Source organism: Onychostoma macrolepis, chromosome 06 (assembly GCF_012432095.1).
Source record: "Onychostoma macrolepis isolate SWU-2019 chromosome 06, ASM1243209v1, whole genome shotgun sequence".
NCBI classification, from domain to species: domain Eukaryota; kingdom Metazoa; phylum Chordata; class Actinopteri; order Cypriniformes; family Cyprinidae; genus Onychostoma; species Onychostoma macrolepis.
This window is the reverse complement of record NC_081160.1, coordinates 32,040,166-32,058,863: the sequence shown is the minus strand read 5'-3', so window position 1 is coordinate 32,058,863 and position 18,698 is coordinate 32,040,166. Positions and strand designations below refer to the sequence as shown.

The 18,698-nt window shown below is 33.6% G+C and overlaps 2 protein-coding genes across 3 annotated transcripts in view; one reads left to right on the top strand and one right to left on the bottom strand.

Annotated features, from left to right (window-relative positions):
• snta1 (syntrophin, alpha 1) overlaps nt 1-1,152 on the bottom strand; it is a 38,540-nt gene extending 37,388 nt beyond the window's left edge. Inside the window, exon 1 of the mRNA XM_058778733.1 lies at nt 808-1,152. Coding sequence (XP_058634716.1) covers nt 808-1,075 — 268 coding nt within the window. The 5' untranslated portion in view covers nt 1,076-1,152. The remainder of the gene's footprint in view (nt 1-807) is intronic.
• Nucleotides 1,153-10,325: 9,173 nt separating this feature from the next.
• Nucleotides 10,326-18,698, top strand: part of cbfa2t2 (CBFA2/RUNX1 partner transcriptional co-repressor 2) — a 38,594-nt gene continuing 30,221 nt past the window's right edge. For both annotated transcript variants that reach the window (XM_058779671.1, XM_058779670.1), the window contains exon 1: nt 10,326-10,453. In XM_058779671.1, coding sequence (XP_058635654.1) covers nt 10,426-10,453 — 28 coding nt within the window. In that variant the 5' untranslated portion in view covers nt 10,326-10,425. The remainder of the gene's footprint in view (nt 10,454-18,698) is intronic.

The following is an 18,698-nucleotide window of genomic DNA, read 5'->3' as shown; positions in this document are numbered from 1 at the left end:
AAAACCAGAGTACAAGAAGCCAAGATAGATAGATAGATAGATAGATAGATAGATAGATAGATAGATAGATATAACATATGTATGATAGAGATAGATAGATAGACATATTTATGATAGATAGATAGATAGATAGATAGATATAACATATGTATGATAGAGATAGATAGATAGATAGATAGATAGATAGATAGATAGACATATTTATGATAGATAGATAGATAGATAGATAGATAGATAGATAGATAGATAGATATAACATATGTATGATAGAGATAGATAGATAGACATATTTATGATAGATAGATAGATAGATAGATAGATAGATAGATATAACATATGTATGATAGAGATAGATAGATAGATAGATAGATAGATAGATAGATAGACATATTTATGATAGATAGATAGATAGATAGATAGATAGATAGATAGATAGATAGATAGATAGAATATTTATGATAGATAGATAGATAGATAGATAGATAGATAGATAGATAGATAGATAGACATAACATATTTATGATAGATAGATAGATAGATAGATAGATAGATAGACATAACATATTTATGATAGATAGATAGATAGATAGATAGATAGATAGATAGATAGATAGATAGATAGATAGATAGATAGATATAATAACATATTTATGATTCCTTCAAGAATTGCTCATTAGTTATTCTCCACCTTCATAACTGAACCGTCAGATCAAACCGTTCCTCAGTTTCAAAGTAACTGTTTTACGAAGAATAAGTTTAAGACAACAAAGAACACTTTAATCACCGAATATAAACGAGTTCTCGTACCTTTAATACTTATTCCGAGTCCTCCAACTTCTTGTTTGGTGACTCTGACGGTTCGTTTGACGTTCGTGATGGTGTCCGGTACCGGCGAGGCGCTGAGGTTCGCCGGATCGCCGTTAACAGCCCCACCGGCCGCGGGCTCGTCGGCGGCGTCTCCGGGGCTCACGGTGAACGAGTCCTCGCTGAGAGTGGCGAGCACACGGATCCAGTGGTGAACGGTAACGCGGAGCTCCAGCAGTCCGCTCTTCACGGGCTTCACTGCGGCCGCCATGATCAACACATTCCTGGGATACCAGCGGAGCGGAGTCCCAACTCAACTTATCCCCTCCTCCTCACCAACCAAACCCCTCTACCTCTCTCTCTACCTCTCTCTACCACTCTCTCTCTCTCTCTACCTCTCTCTGCCCCTCTCTCTCTCTCTACCTCTCTCTACCACACTCTCTCTCTCAGTTCAGCTTCAGTTTTCAGAAACTAGAAATAAAATATAAATGAGATGGAAACACTTAAAGTTAAACTAAAAAAAAAAAAAAAAAAAAAAAAACTAGAACTGAACTGAACTAAACATAAATTGAATATAAAAAGAAAAAAGTTATTAAAATATTTAAAATATTTTATGCAATAAGTACTTTTATTGTCATGCCTGTTGCAATACTGCCAAAGTATCAGTGCACACAGAAACAAACTGAGGCTAAAAAAAAGGAAAGTAAAAAAATGAAATTATAATAAAAATGTAATAAAATAAAATTGCCAGAATGTTAATAGAATACAAGTTTAACAGTGAAACAAACAGCAAATAATAATAATAATAATAAACGCTCAGCAAGACATAAAAAATTTCATCTTTGTATAATGTTGGTTACATTCTGTTAAAGAATGTATTTTTAACTAAACGTTCCTTGCATCTTAAATAGATGGAATGCATCTTAAATAATAGTAATCATAATCATCATCATCATGAACTTCTGTTGTGTCATGAATGTCCAGTTTCTCAGTGTTACTCTATAAAAAGATCAAAATACCTTATTAATAATGAAAAAGACTTGATAAAGTCATGAGGGTCTAGAGGGGTCACATGGGTATGCGTGACATCACATGACAACAAAATGGCTACATGCATGTATGCACAGACTGTTTTTTAAAGAGAAATAATAATAAAAGATTATTCCACAACTATGCCAACATTTCTTTCCTTCTTTTGTTTTTAATGAACCAAAAAATAAAAAATAATTTTTAAATTTTCCAAACGTTATATTATTATTTTAAACTCTACAAAAATATCAAAATTACTTTTAATTCTTAAAATTCTGTCATTAAAAAAAGTATATTTACAAACACTTTTAATAATATTTTTTCTTTATTACAACAAATTTTTGTATTCAGAACGTTGTTTATTTATTTATTATTCTTGGTAATTCTTAAAGTAAGAATTCTCGGTAACACTTTACAATAAGGTTCATTAGTTAACTACATTAGTTAACATTAACTAATAATAAACTGCACTTATACAGTGTTTATTAATCTTTGTTAATGTTAATTTCAACATTTACTAATACATTATTAAAATCTTGTTAACATTAGTTAATGCACTGTGAACTAACATGAACTAACAATGAACATCTGTATTTTTATTAACTAACGTTAGCGAAGATTAGTAAATACAGTAACAAATGTATTGTTCATGGTTAGTTCATGTTAGTTAATACATTAACTAATGTTTAACTAATGAACCTTATTGTAAAGTGTTACCGAATTCTCTATGGTGAGTTTTTGGTAGACTATAATTCTTGTCTTTGATAGGAATGAAAAAACTACCCTTACCGAAAAATAGTATACTGCAAGTTTATTTTATTACTTAAGTAAAGTTCAAGCATATTTTTAAGTATACTTTATGTAGTAAGTATACAAATATCAGTGTACTAGTAGTATACTTGTAAGTGTACTATTTCAATCCTCCTTGGGACTAAATTGGCCCACTTTCTACTATATAAAAGTATACTTAAAATATAGTATATACTTAAATATACTTAAGTATACTTTAAGTATAAAAGTAATAAACTTTGAGTTTACGTCAAAGTTTTTAGCTTGTACTGCAACTATACTAAAAGTGAACTTATAGGTATACTGATAGTTTACTAATTAAATACTTGTAGTAGCATTTTTAGTACACGTTGAAGTATAGTCTCAGTAAACTACTAGTTTAGTAGTTTTATACCGCAAGTATACTCGTAAGTTTTCTTTAAGTGAACTTCACATCATACTTTAAGTATACTACTATGTCCCTATTTAGGTATTAATTTGTATATATTTTGTTATATGAATATCTGAAGGTACAAAACATCAAAAGAAAGAACGGTATCTTCTCGTAAACAAAAACATTTTATTCTAGCTTCATGCATTCTTTTTTAAACACTTGAATGTGGGTAAGTTTCATAAATAAAAAAATAAACAACATTTTGAACCAAAAGCTGAAAAAGACTATGAATTGGATTCAGAATGATAATCAAAACATATGGAGTCGATCAACACCCCAAAGCTTGACAGTCATTATAACCTCTTCAAATGTTTTTTTTTTATTGCTTTTGACTTTATTAAAATAATAAACATGAATAAAATAATAAATAAACACAATAAATGTATTATTATTATTTAATAAATAGTATTCATTTAAATATTTAAAACCACATAAAACAAAGTGTACCATAAATGACTTTCATATATCAAGGTGCCGTGCATCTTTCTCTTTGATGCCATAACTGTGTTATTTTGACATAACATTTATTTATAGCACATTTCTATCATTTTGTAAGAGTATTATTTTTATCTCCAGAACTCAAACACAGACAGCTGAAGCTCTTCATCTGAAAGCTGCTGATGTAGTGAAAGAATCTCATGTTTGCACTGACAGCACAGTGTGAAGCTATTCAACCTAATTACCAAAGAGAGACTCTAATTAGTCTCTTTATATGTGGAGAGGTTTGGAAGTTCCTCAGCAAACGCTGATCCAGACATCATGCTCCTCACTGACCTACATACCGGCTCACAGTGAACTACAGACACTGAGCGCTGGATGCTATACCACTCTGAGTGTCTTTTTCATAAAAAAAATAAAAATAAATAAATAGATGTATTTCTCAGATCATTCACTCCTGCGCTGCAGTATTTTGAACTCTAACATGATCATGTCTACTTAAGATTTCATTTTCAAGGATGAATGTTTTAGAGACAAACCTAACCTCACAAAACATCCCAGAATTCATCACATGCATTGATAACACTTACTGATATGTGACCCTGGAGCACAAAACCAGTCTTAAGTCGCTGGGGTATATTTGTAGCAATAGCCAAAAAAACATTGTATGGGTCAAAATTATCCATTTTTCTTTTATGCCAAAAATCATTAGGCTATTAAGTAAAGATCATGTTCCGTGAAGATATTTAGTGAATTTCTTACTGTAAATGTATCAAAACTGAATTTTTGATTAGTAATATGCATTGCTAAGAACTTCATTTGGACGACTTTAAAGGAGATTTTCTCAGTATTTAGATTTTTTTGCACCCTCAGATTCCAGATTTGCAAATAGCCGTATCTCGAAAATTTGACACTTATGACTGGTTTTGTGGTCCAGGGTCACATATTTGTGCTGCTGATTCCATCCAACAAATGATGTCATGAGGGAGCTGGCTTTTGTTAGTTAAAATGATTCTACAACAGACCAACAAAATCGAAAGCAATACTGAGGGCACAGGAAAAACTTATAACGTGAATATAATTCCTAAAATACTATGAATCAAAATTCTCACTTTATTTATTTGTTTGTTTTTCTTTTTTAAAAGTCTGTTTCCATCTGATACTGTAATGAAGAATCTCAGTGTTTTGTTAATTGTTGCTTCACATGATCTACTCACAATAGCTTTGACTTTGTCTCCCTCTAGTGGTGGAATCATTCTTCAAACGCCCTGAGAACGCATAATCACCATGATGACATAATCAGTCATGTTTATTGAACATAATAAACATAATTTCCTTTTAGCCTCATGCCTAATACTAGTGAGAAACTAAAGCAAATGAATGGTCTGTGCTGAATCCTGAATAGACCCTCCTACGCTAAATAAAGAAGGATTTTCTAGACAAGTAAAATTGATTGTCTTGTTTTCAGAAAAAACAAGTGAAATTAAGTGAGTTTTTGCTTAGAACAAGCAAAATAATTTTATTTCAAACAGAAAACAAGATTATTTTGCTTACCCCACACTCTCAGAAATAAAGGTACAAAAGCTGTCACTGGGGCGGTACCTTTTCAAAAGGTACATGTTTGTACCTAAAGGGCCCATTTTGGTACCTTAAAGGTACATATTAGTACTTAAAGTGTACATATTTGAACCTAATAGGTACAAAAGTGGACCTTTTGAAAAGGTACCGCCCCAGTGACAGCTTTTGTACCTTTATTTCTGAGAGTGCATTGGCAGATTATTTAGCTTGTTTCAAGCAAAAACTCTCTTAATTAATGTTTTTTTCTGAAAACAAGACAATAAATTTTACTTCTTTATTTAAGAATTTCTAGATATTTTGGCTGGGAACAAGACAAAAAAATCTAAGTAAGAAAAGCATTTGTTTGCAGTGATATGCAGATATTTGACATGTTACTGTAGACAAAGTCAGATATTTACATATTCAGCAATGAACTGACTGTTTGCTGTTGTCCTCTTTTTAAAGCAGCAGAACTGGATTTTGTTTTGTATGCACTTTTGAAACAATATTTTCCTGTTTAACACTGTAAATCTGCTTTGACACAATCTGTATTGTACACTGCTGTATAAATAGGTGACTGGACAAAGTTAAGCAATTCAATTTTTAAAGTTTTAAAGTGTTTTTTTTTTTTTTCTTAATGAATCTTTTAAAAAATAATATTGGCAACAGTAAAAGACAAGGAAATTGAATTTATACTGTTTGTATTAATCTGTGTTTGTTGCAGAGTGTTATTAGTGGGGATTTCTGCAATTACATAATTGCACCGGTAGATGGCGACAAGTGACAGTATAAATAAGTGAATATTGACTCATTTGCTCATTTGATTCGTACCACAACACTGAAACATAAACAAACAAAGCTATTCACAGCGACTCTTTCTGCAGTTACATCAGACGGCGACAAGGGAATGTATTATACGTGCATTTTGAATCATTCATTCAATACTGAATCATCGAGGAACGAGACGAATCTTCATGAGCAAGTCAACGATTCGTTCAGAAATGCTGATTCATTTAGGAGCGAATGAATGCTACGGGACGTGCAACATCGTCTTAGACCATAAAATGGTATTTTGCCTCATTTTATTTAGAAGTATGTATCTGTCTCTTTGTTTTACGTTTTCTTCTTTCATTTGCAAGACCAGAGAAGGAGAAACACAAACACTTCCATCAGTAGTTCTTGCCGAAGTTACCAGCCATTTAATTTACTCACCAAAGCCAATAATGAACAATAGACCTATGTATAAAAGGAATCTGACTTAATTAAAATATAGTGAGTTTGGAGGCAAATTTTCTGCATCTGTTCTTGTTGGTTAGACAATTTTCCGGTTAATTTTAGTGGTCTATATTATTTTGGTATTTTGCGTGTGTGTTTTATTATATTACATTATATTATATTATTTAGATAAACAAAGAGACCCTCATGAAAGTGTTGTGCTGGTATTTTGATACATACTGTACTATATGCCATAATTATTATTTGCCATATTTACTTGATTTTCCAATATTTTTCAGACCATTCAATTTGTTTTTGTTTTTTTCCAAACTGCTACAGTATGGTTATATGTGTGTTTGTGTGTGAGTGCGTTGGGCATGTTATATGAATATTTGCATATTTTGGTTTGGTGTTTTTTACCATTATACCATCTGCTCTTATAATCCTTATGTCTGTCTGGGGTCTCAGACCTGTGTATGTCTGTCTCTGTACCTTTGCTTTGTCTTTGTGTGTGTGTGTGTGTGTGTGTGTGTGTGTAATTATATTGTAGATGTGTTTTTATGATGCTGTGTCTATATGTATGTTTGTATACACACACAGTATATGCACAGTTTCAGCATTATTCTGCAGAATGATGCTTAAATCAGTTGTTTGTTCATGTTAGCTCACTACAACTTTTAATTTTGTGCTAAAATGTATTAGTAAAAATGTTAATATTAATAATGCTGTAGAAGTAAATATAATTAAAAAATAATGCATTAAATATAAATATTAGATAAAAATATATAAATATTAGATGAAAACAAAATTTAGCAATGCTCCCTTGGGAACTAACTGAAATACGTTTAAGTTGAAGCATTAATGACTGAAAATAAATTGAAAAATTGAAATAATTGAAAACCAAAACTAATACTGAAATAAAAATAAATGATATACTAATAACAAACTAATAAAAATGAAAAAGGCACACAGCAAACTTTCTAAAAATGTAACTAAGATTAAAACTGAAAACACAAAGATAAAAGTGATTAAAACTATAATAGTATATAAATAATGCTCATGTTTGCGCAGTGAAATTTAAAACTTTAACCACAACTTTATTTTCTATTTTTGCCAAGTACAAGCAGCCCACCACAAGCAGTCTGTGTGTGTTTGCCTGACAAAAAAAATGAAATGTAAATATATGTAATTGTGCTGTATGTCTGTGCAGATGATAAGCTGTCGCTGGTGTCCATCTGCTCACATATAATCTTACTGTCCTGAAGTGGTGTGTGTGTGTGTGTGTGTGTGTGTGTGTGTGTGTGTGTGTGTGTGTGTGTGTGGTGATATCTTTACCCTGGAGGGTTAACCAGGCGTCTGCCTGCTAACCTTTCTGACCCCGGCCTTTTGCGTGGACCTCAGGAGAACAGCAGGTACACAATCACAAGCACAGGAGCAGAACAGCAGGAGAACAAGAGCTGAGGGGCAGACGTGTGTGTGTGTGTGTGTGTGTGTGTGTGTGTGTCGCTCAATCATTCTCAAGCTGTTGCATTGTGAAAGACCTGCTAATGCACTAAATAGACCAGTGACAAAGACACACACACTCAAAGACACAAGCCCAGCTGTCAAACACACACACACGCGCTGGCACGAGTCACATCGGCAGGGTGACTTCTGCCATTCGGACTAACGCATTTTTGTCTTTGTTGACGTAACACACGCTGTTTCATTTGCCCGTTACAAATTATCATCACAAAGGCCTGGTGAGTGACACATATGATGTATTCATAGGCTGCACACTTATTACTTTGTCTGTCTGCAGCAACGTCTCCGTTCAAGTCTTTTCTCTTAACTAACATCATTTATCAGCTAGTGATTTTTGGTGGTCAGTTCTTAAATTCACACAGGTTTAAAGAATCACATTAACATGATCCACAAACAAACACAGTACTGACTGTCTTTGAGTTCAGCATCTATTATTCTAGCATTTCAAACCATACAAACCAGAGTTATTATCATTAATTAAAACCAAAATTAAAACATGTAAACAAACAAAAATAAATAAATAAAAATTTAATAAAATAAATTAATACAATTAAATAAATAAAATGTAAAATATATTATAAATACTGTATTATAACTATATAATATACCATTGAATTTTTGGTTTACAAATTGCTATAGTAGAACTATATGTGCGTTTATAAAAAATAAATTAAAACTAAAAATTGTTACTTGAAATAAAAGAAATATTAGTTATAAAAAAAAAAAATATATATATATATCGCACACCAAGGTAACATTTCTAATTTTCTTTTAGTTTAACTTGAAGTAATAAAAATACAAAAATAAAAACTATATAGACATATAAAAAATAAATAAATTAGTAAATAAATAAAATGAAAATGACAAAAAAAAAAAAGACTAAAACTTTAACTAAAATTAAAATGATAAAAAAAGATCAAATATTCATAAAAACTACTTTTTAAGTGTATTTGTGCATATTTATGTACTATAAATGACTCTTGCTTTTATATTCTGCATCTATTGCGATGACACTTTAGCAGGTACGAGGAGCAGCATCTTCTCCGCATGCATCAGAGAGAAGGAGGTGCAGGATGGACGGGTGGGTGTTAATTTGTTGTTGTTGGTCAGCAGCTGTGCCGCACGCTCAGGAGCAGGTGGCGACTCGTGAGGGGACTGGGAAAGAATGAGCGGCATGTGTTCATGTGGGAGGCAGCAGGAGGAGGGAGAGACTCTCATCCTCTTTAGAGACACCACCAACATATGAGGACCTGGATGGACACAACATCAACACAGACAGGGATGAAAAACAATTTAGACCCTAAAGACTTTATTCAGATTAATTCTTTCTCAACATTTTTGAAATCCAATGATTCCTTCCACTAGATTATTCAGGAACCCTGTAATTTGTAACACTGTGTTTTTTTTTACACTCTATAGCAACCAAAACAAACAACAAAAACGTTGATATAAGACGTTGTTCCTTTAAAAAGAATTGTGACATGCTTTATTTCATCTAAAACTTTTAAACTACTAATTTATTTTCTAAAATATAATTTGTATTCATCAGTGTTGTTGTTCTTGTTGTTTCATACTAAAATTAAAACTAAAATCAAAACTATTAAAAATTGTTTTCATTCATTTAAATAAAGCTGAAATAAAATAAAATATAAATATTGGATGAAAAACATAAAAACTTACACTAAAACTGGCAACTAAATCAAATAAATGTACTAAAATGTACTAAATGAAAATAAACAAATCAAAATTTTTTGGGGGTTAATGACAACAGCGCATAAGAGAATTAATTTAAATGGCAATTGAAAATATAAAAAACCTAATTCAAAATGTTAAGAAATACATATGAAACATAAACTATAATAATATACACGTGCATAATACAAAAATATATTTTGTATATAGGTTTATTGATATTAATTGAAAGTCTGTGGAATATTTATATTTGTATACATTCATTTGTCAAGTGAACTTCAATTGAAGGTACTTTATATATGCCATGGTCCTGAAATTCATACTATGGTACATGATGAATAAACCAGAAGTAGCTACAAAGTATTATCGTATAATAAAAAATAAAATAAAATGACAATAGAAACCATCGCTGAAAATTCTAATGGTTTCCACTACAAATACCAACACAAACATTATAAACCATCAACTTCTAATCAAATAGTTTTCTGTATTGTGTTTTGGGACATATTCCATTAGGATTTATTGGTTTTAACAAGCCACCAATAAGGTGACCAATTAGAAACCCACAGTGTCCATTACAGTTTCCATTAAAACCAATACTAGTCCCATTATTACCAGTAAAACCATTACAAATGTTGTAATGGTGTCTATTGTTTGTTTTCAGCAGGGGTGCTACATTTAATTTGGAAACATGACTGATAGATGTTTTCTGGACATGATACAATTTACATGCGTGGTGTATGTATGACACTGGTGATAAACATCTGATATCATGACTGCCATATAAGCTTTTGGTTTATTGTTCATCAGGGTCTCTGTAGCTCCACCTCCAGTAGAATGAACATCTCAGAGATGCTGCTGAGACCCCCATCAGACACACACACACACTGAAGTCCGTGGATCTATTAGTGAAGAAGCACAAACACACAGCGAGGAGGATCACAATGGTCGGGATTCCGAGCGCGTTTCAATGTAAGTGCACTAATGTGGCGTGATTGTGCGTGTTTGCAGCATTTTGTCAGCAGTTCTCATCTTACAGTAACACATCTCGCGGCATGCCACACTAAAAAGATCAACAGAGCAGCGATAATAAGACGTTTTGCGGTGTAAGGCGAATTTTCCACGGCAAATACCGTAATTGCAGCCGTTCTAGTTTTTACTGTAAGGTACGATACGCGTTCTTGCTTTGCTTAGACTGTAAGCACTGGTCGGTCTGCGCATGCGGAACAGCGTTCTTCAGGGAGACGCGAGCGTTCCAAACTCCCGCGTTCTTCTGTTACTCTGACTGCCATTTGTTTGAACGACAGAACGCTTCCTTTGTTTGAATGAAACAAAATACATTTAAAATTGCAACGTATTTAACACAACACATCAATATGGAACCTCCATCAGATAGCATGTTAACTATGGTATTTTAGCTACCTTTGCCATGCACGGTGAATTGTTGTTTACTGTATCTGTGTGATAACTTGTAGCCTACTTCTGTCCATTTGCCAACTGCTCTAAAATTATTATTAAACTATTAAACTATTTCTTGCTAGATTATAAATCGGTAGGCCTATTTAACCTCAGAACAATCTCAAAGTAAAAGGAGGTGCTAAACTAAAGTCTGATTTTGTGTGTGATTTTATCTGATTTTATCTTTATTATCTTAATTATATTTTGAGAAGTCTGACAGAGTTCTACTGTAAGGTTAACCCTGCCTGGTTTAAATGTTTGAAAAATTGAAATCATTCATTAGAAATTTAGAAAATAAAATAAATTTTGAAAATGTACTTTAATAAAGTAATTTAAATAGTTACACTTATTATATTTAAATAGGGTCATTTCCAAAGTAAGCTTCCCAACACTACTTGGTATCATTGTAAGAGTGCAGACCAAACAAACTACCATAGTATAGTTCAAAGTACCACATAAACCCATGGATTATTGATATCATAACCACAGTGCTTTTTTGTAAGGGTGGATTTACCATGTTTTTTTTTTTTTGGACCATGTTTTGTTGTTTGTTTGGACATTTTAATGAAGATCATGTCATTCTTTGAAGGCATCTGAGGCATCATATAAAAAAGTGCCAGTGGTTCCCATACAGACAGTATCAATGTATATTTTCATGCTAATACCAGGTTGTACAGGCAAGCTGTCTGTATAGCGTGGTAAACCGGCTCTAATCTGTTTTGAGGGTCAGAGACGGACCCTCTCTTGTGTCTCACTGGAGGATTTGGCGTTAATCCCTTCAGCAAGTTTCACACCATCTGGACTTCAGTGCTGCTTGGTGGACTGATCTACAGGAGGCTCGTGTGTGTGTGTGTGTGTGTGTGTGTGTGTGTTTACAATGAAACGTCCCGGTGCCACAGCAGCGCTGTCGGGGTCCCACGTGCTCGAGAATAACGCAGGGCATTGTTTTGTCTCTGGGGTTTGTTTCCTTGGCCTGAATAACTAATGCGTTGAACTAGTAGCTGATGATGCTGAAGATCATGTGATGATCGTTTTGACCACATGAGGGCGTGATGGGCTGTAGATGGATGAGGTTTGTAGCTTTGACTACTCATGACAGTGAATATCACATTGCCTGTACAAAACACTTGCATGGTACTGCTGTATTTTTTTTATTTTTTTTGAGGGGGGGGGGGGGGGTATGTTTGCATTGTATATGCCAACATACCATTGTTTGCATATACAATGGTATTTTTAAAGTACCTTTGTGTACCATGTAAATACTAACTTTTAGTGCCATGCAGGCTTTTATCTCAAAATGCCAGTATTATTACTGTAGATCACTGTTATTTTAGTAGTTTGTGTACTATTATAGTATTTATTAATGTTTTAAATTATTTTATATTTTATTTTAGTTTAAGTATTAGCAATTTTATTATGTGTTTTTGTCATTTATTTAATATTTCTATTTAGCTTTAATTTATTTTCATGTATAGTTTTAGTAATTTTAGTACTTCAGCTTTAACTTTTTTTTATTTCAGTAAATTGCCAAAGCAATATTTCTAATTTTGGTTTAAGCTTTTAAGTTTTTTTTTTAAACTAATATTTAAATTTGAATTTTTTTATGCTTTATTTCAGTCAACAAAAAAATATTTTGAATTGTTTTTATTTTAGCTTGCACTAACAACATTGGTAGGTGGTGCCATGGTACAGTTACGGTATTAAATGGTAATACTGTGGTTCTGAAACTAATGTTGCATGATATTTAAATGCTTTTCCAATGTATTTTCCAATGTGCCATGGTAGTATTATGGTAAATATCTGGGGAAAAAACATGCTGATGCTAAATGGTACAAAAAACCTAATCATGGACTACCATGGCATTTTTTGTAAGTAGCCTATTATTAAAAAAAAACACAGTTTCCAAACACCATTTCCAAAACAACACATTTATTGTTTTGTCCAGCATCCTGCTCATGCACATCCCTCTTTAGTGAGCCAGTTTTTGATGAAGATCCAGTTGGAAACGTGAAGCTTTAGGACTTTGGTGTAATTTTCCCCTTCAGCTTTGGCCGGAGCTCTTGAAAGACGGGAAGTTTGTGTGTGTGTGTGTGTGTGTGTGTATGTGTGTGTGTGTGTGTTGGGGGTGGTTAGATTCCGATCCTCTGACTTGAAGAAAGGAAACACAGGACAAAAGGGCCCTTCAGGTTTGAATTAGCGCTTTAATTGCTCTTGGCTCTTGCTGCCGGGGTCTCCAGCGCTGGCATCACGGCGCTCGGGTCGCGTGGGAGAGTTTGTGCATGTCAGAAAGAGAGAGTAAGAAGACCGAGGCATGAAGTACGGGTCTCCGCTTCGGTTTTAGCAGCTGTTAGTGTTTAAACGAGGCAATCTTGGCCCGCTTCGGCTCCACGGTTCTCCTCTCAAACTGCTGAGAGCTGCGTCCAATTAGCAATTAACCAAACCCTTTGAGTCCCAGCCGTAATAAAACGGACGCTCGATGCACCCTAGATGGGGTCTGTGGTTTGCAAATGCTAGTTTATCAGACCTAACATGCACAAGCCTGCATTTTATTCTTCTCTTTGGTGCTGTAGAGTGTTAAAACAAGCACTGAAGATGTCAAACATGCTCTGATAAAGTTAAATATGACTCTTAGTGCGTGTATGTGGATGTCATTGACCCCGTTCTTGTGTTTAGCCGTTTGTGCTCGAGTGTGTATGCGCTTGTGTGTGTTGGATGGATTATCTCGGAAGGGAAACACAACGCAGTAATTGACATCAGCTCCACCAGATGTTTCTCGTCGCCCACCGCTGCGCAGACAGGCTGTGCAAGATTGAATCCAGATGTCGAGGCTCCACAGCGAATAGTTCTCTCACCACCAACGAACGACTGTTGCCCAGAAAGTCAGTTTTTACTGGAGATACGGATTATTGTGGGACCGGATCGCCTGGAGTCAGGCCTCTGACCCCGTTTAGAAGAATCCAGATTCTTTATATGCTTCCATCACGAATATTAACCTGATGTGTTGACAACTGTCTTTGTTTTGATTCACTTCAGTTCGCCTAAAGATGGAAAGTCTCATTATTTACTCGACCACATGTTGCTTTTTGCACAGAATTTGCCCTCTTGCTCCCGAATCTCATTTAAACTTGTGCATATTCAATCTTGCCTCATTACGATTGGTTATGAGACACGTGAGACCCAAGATGATATATTTGGTTGCTTTGAGGAAAAACCCAACAGGATTTTTCCATTGGATTATTATTTAGAAAATAAGCTCTGTGACCAACAAAAGTTGATATTTAGTCGGCCTTTGTTGATTCTCACACATTTTGTTCATTAAAACTAAAGACTCTTCACAAATGAACACAACTTTACTGAATGTTGAAGACTTGTTGCATGATTTCAGACAACTCTGTCAGTTTTTATTTAAAAACATTTTGACTGAAAGTTTGAGTTAGCATAGTTTGCAAGAGTGTGATTATAAACAGGGTTTACCAGAATGTCTTGTTGGAGATATGGATTATTATGGGACCGAACCGCCTGGAGTGGGGTCTCTGATCCTGTTAAGAAGAATCCAGATTTCCATCATGAATATTAACCTGATGTGTTGACAACTGTCTTTGATTTGATGTACCTCATTATTTACTCAACCACATGTTGCTCCAAAGTGCTGTAAATTGCCCTCGTGCTTTTGAATCTCATTTACACTTGTGCATATTCAATCTTGTTGCATTACGATTGGTTACGAGACACGTGAAACCCAATAGAGCGCTTTAGTATGACATATTTTTCACCTTTGTTCCCTCGACAAAAACCCAACAGGATTTTTCCATTGGCTTTTCCATTGGATTACTGCAGAAAAAAAGCTCTGTGACCAACAAAAGTTGATTTTTAATTGGTCTTCGTTGATTCTCACACATTTTGTTCATCAAGATCTTCACAAATGAACACAACTTCAAAGAAGACTAAATACAGTCGTCAGAAATAAAAAGCTAAACATAGACTATAAACAAACTGTTTCGTGATTTCTGACAACTTTTCGGACTTTATTTAAAAACATTTAGCAAGAGCTCAATTATAGACATGAAGAGGCTATAAAAGCAACTAGTGAGTAGATGAGTTTATCTGCTCGACATTATTATGTTTAATGTCTGCGATAACCTCTGTGGTCCCATTTTGCCACTTGTTAGCAAACACCTTTTTCAAGACAAGTAAAACTTCAAAACCGATGTATATGTGGTAGAATAAAACATGAAGATATCTTGATCTTGTGTTCACCACAGCCCTTATTTCAAGCACAAAACACCCATTCAAAATCCCCGCTGATTTTGGGACAATGGAACTTAAAATTTTAAACTCGTTTCCAGGTCCTTCAGCACTGGACGTCACTGAATTTAAACCATAATCCATTTCAAAGCACTGTGTTTGAATGTGAGAGTTTTGAGACCTTGGGTGCATGCAAGATTTGTTCTAACAAATCAAATAGTTTGACCTTAAATTTTAGATTGCTCACACAAAACTATCGCATGACTTCTGAAGACTTGAAATATTGCATATGGGTTTTTTGGAGCTTGACATCTCTCCATCACCAATAAGCTTCTTGTTGCATGATAAAAACGATGGTGAGCAAATGATGACAGAAAGATCGTTTTTGGCTGAACCGTCCCTTTAAAGGTTTTTTTTCCTCAGTTTCAGCAGCAGATTCCTCGAGCAGCGATGGGTTTTGTTGTCTTTTGAATTGATCTGCGATTGTTCGCAGGGCTGATGGTTATCAGCTGATCCGGCTGTTGTGAAAACAAAGCAATAGGGTTTGGAGTGGCGGGATTATTTCGGGACGGCTGATCCTGTTCTGAACTTTCTGCAGCGGTGGGAGTTTAAAGAGGGACAAAGACGGCAGTCATTGAGGAGTCTATCACAGGGAGGAGCGTTTAAGAGCTTGTGAAAGGGGCTTATCATGCCATTAAAGCTTTTTAGGACCCCCACCATCCACACCGCTTGAGAACAAGCCCTCCACCTCCTCCACCCACGTTTCGGTGGAGTTCTGGAAGATTTTCCTCAGCTTTCTGTATAGTCTCAGAATCAGATTTAAGAAGCTGTATGTTAGAGACATTGTTGTATGTTTGAATCTCTTGATCAAAGTGACCCTGGATCACAAAGCCAGTCATAAGGGTCAAATTTTTTAAATTGAGATGTATGCATCATCTGAAAGCTGAATAAATAAGCTTTCCATTGATGTATGGTTTGTTAGGATCGGACAATATTTGGCTGAGATACGACTATTTGGAAATCTAGAATCTGAGGGTGCAAAAAAATCTAAATATTGAAAAAAATCGCATTTAAAGTTGTCCAAATTAAGTCCTTAGCTATGCATATTACTAATCAAAAATTACGTTTTGATATATTTACAGTAGGACATTTACAAAATATCTTCATGGAACATGATCTTTACATGATCATTTTGACCCATACAATGTATTTTTGGCTATTGCTACAAATATACCTGTGTTACTTATGATTGCTTTTGTGCTCCAGGTCACAAACACAAATATCCAGGTGTTATTTTACCCCCAAAATAAACAGGAACAAACTAGAGATTATAGTTTGTATAAAGAAAATAGAGCCTATTTTTAGGATCAATGAGATGGTTTTCGTGACAATTGAACACATTTATATTTAATACAATAAACAACAATAAAAAAATCTCATTTGTCAAATGGTAATGGAAATCATCTTGTCTGGAGTCTGGACACAATGGTTTTTAAAAATAAATTAAATGTAATAAAACAAATAGTACCATGATGCAGACTTACAAATGTATTTTATTATCATTATTATTTTTTTTTGCATCACAGTCATGTTTAACACAATTTACTAAAACTGAAACTAAAAACCATAAGAACATTTTCAATACTTAAAATAAAATAAACATAAAATAAAATATAATAAACTTTTTTTTTTCAGCTAGTTGCCAAGGCAACAATCCTCATTTTAATGTAGTTTAACTTGATGTACTAAAATAACTCAAACTAAAACTGAAATAAACTTGAATAACAGCTATAAATATAAAAAAAAATACTAAAAATGTAAAAAAAACCACCAAAATTACTAAAACTTTAAATTTAAAATGGAAAATATAAATATAAAACAGATTTAAAATATTAATAAAAACTATAATAGTATCCAAGTTAAACTAAAACAATGATATTTTCAGCAGATTTGAAATATTTCATTGTATATTTTGAAAATATGATATATAAAATGTGAGATTCCCACATATGTGCAATTTAAAAATAAAATAAAATGAAAATAAATCCAGCGGTTACATTCCACTATACTAGTTTTCTTTTCCTTTCTCTCTGTCCGATCCTTTATTTGTCTCTCAGGCTGATGGGAAATCCAGCTGTTTTGTGGCCATCAGTGGCCGATGGACTATTAAAAAAAGAGGGCATAAAAATCGCCTTCAGTCCAGTCTGTGAGAACTCACCAGAGCGTTGACATTGAGACCTGATGTGTGTGTGTGTGTGTGTGTATTCCCAACTGTTTCTCATGCTTCAGGCCATACTGCCGCATTAAACAGGATGTCTGTGTCACATTTCAATGATCCATTATATTTCTCCTGTAGAATTGGCAGTAGTGCTTCTGAATGAATGGGACAGTGAATGAGACGCTTTATTTTTGTCTGCTTTTGGGAGTCCAGAGGGCTGCAATGATATCTTTCCCATGAAATACTCTAAATATGAGTGCGATTACCAGCATGTGAACGCAGCGTTTATGTCCCATGTGAGGGATGTCTGATTTGGGAATGAATCAGTCTTGTGAGTCGGTTCTTTTCATTGAACTGGTTCACAAACAACTTTGAAAAATTGAATTCGGATTGATTCGATTTTGTGGGTAAATATCATAAACTAACAATAAAATTAAAACTAAAAATTAAAATAAATTAATTAAATCGTTAAACCAGTAATATTAAAAATAATCAACTGTTTAATTATTTTTAATTATAAGAAAAACTGAAAACTGAAATTTTATTTCAGCTAGTTGCTGAGATGTCATTTATCTTTTCCTTTTAGTTTAACTTGATAAAATAAAATAAATAAAAATAAACCTGAAAATTTTTTTTCATAAGAATATTTTATTTTGAAGATAAAACTAATAAAAATCACAAAAACACACAACAACATTATTAAAACCTTAACTAAAATTAAAAAAAAACCAAAAAAAACAATTAAATATCACTGCTGCCTTGTTGCCTACAAAGGCAGCATCCTGACTTAAATGAAACCTAATAAGTGATCTGATAAAATAAAATAGTATGCTATTATGGTATTATTTACATCTGTTAACAACTTAAACAATAGGGAGCATAATTATGTTAAATCATCAGGGCCCGCGTTCACAAAACATCTTAAGGCTAAAAGTAGCTCATAACTCGCCAATTTAGGAGAAAATCTTAAAAATAATGGACGTGTCAGTTCTAAATTTCGGACTTCTAAATTTTTGTTCTAAAAGCATTTAACAAAGCATTTTAGCTCTAAAACTTGCTCCTAAATCTGTGAAACGTTATGAGTAGTGAAGACCAAACCACAAAATATCCTATAATGGCTGTTGCCGGCAATCTGCCTCGGAATATAAACATTTTAGAAATATTTGACGATAATGAGCTTTTATAAAGGTATCGCCTTTGGTTTTGGAGGTTATCCCAACTCCAGATTTTCCTTTTATTATATGTTTTCATTAATCAGCTGGGCAAGAAATAACAGCTGCGTTTGTGTCCAGTTTG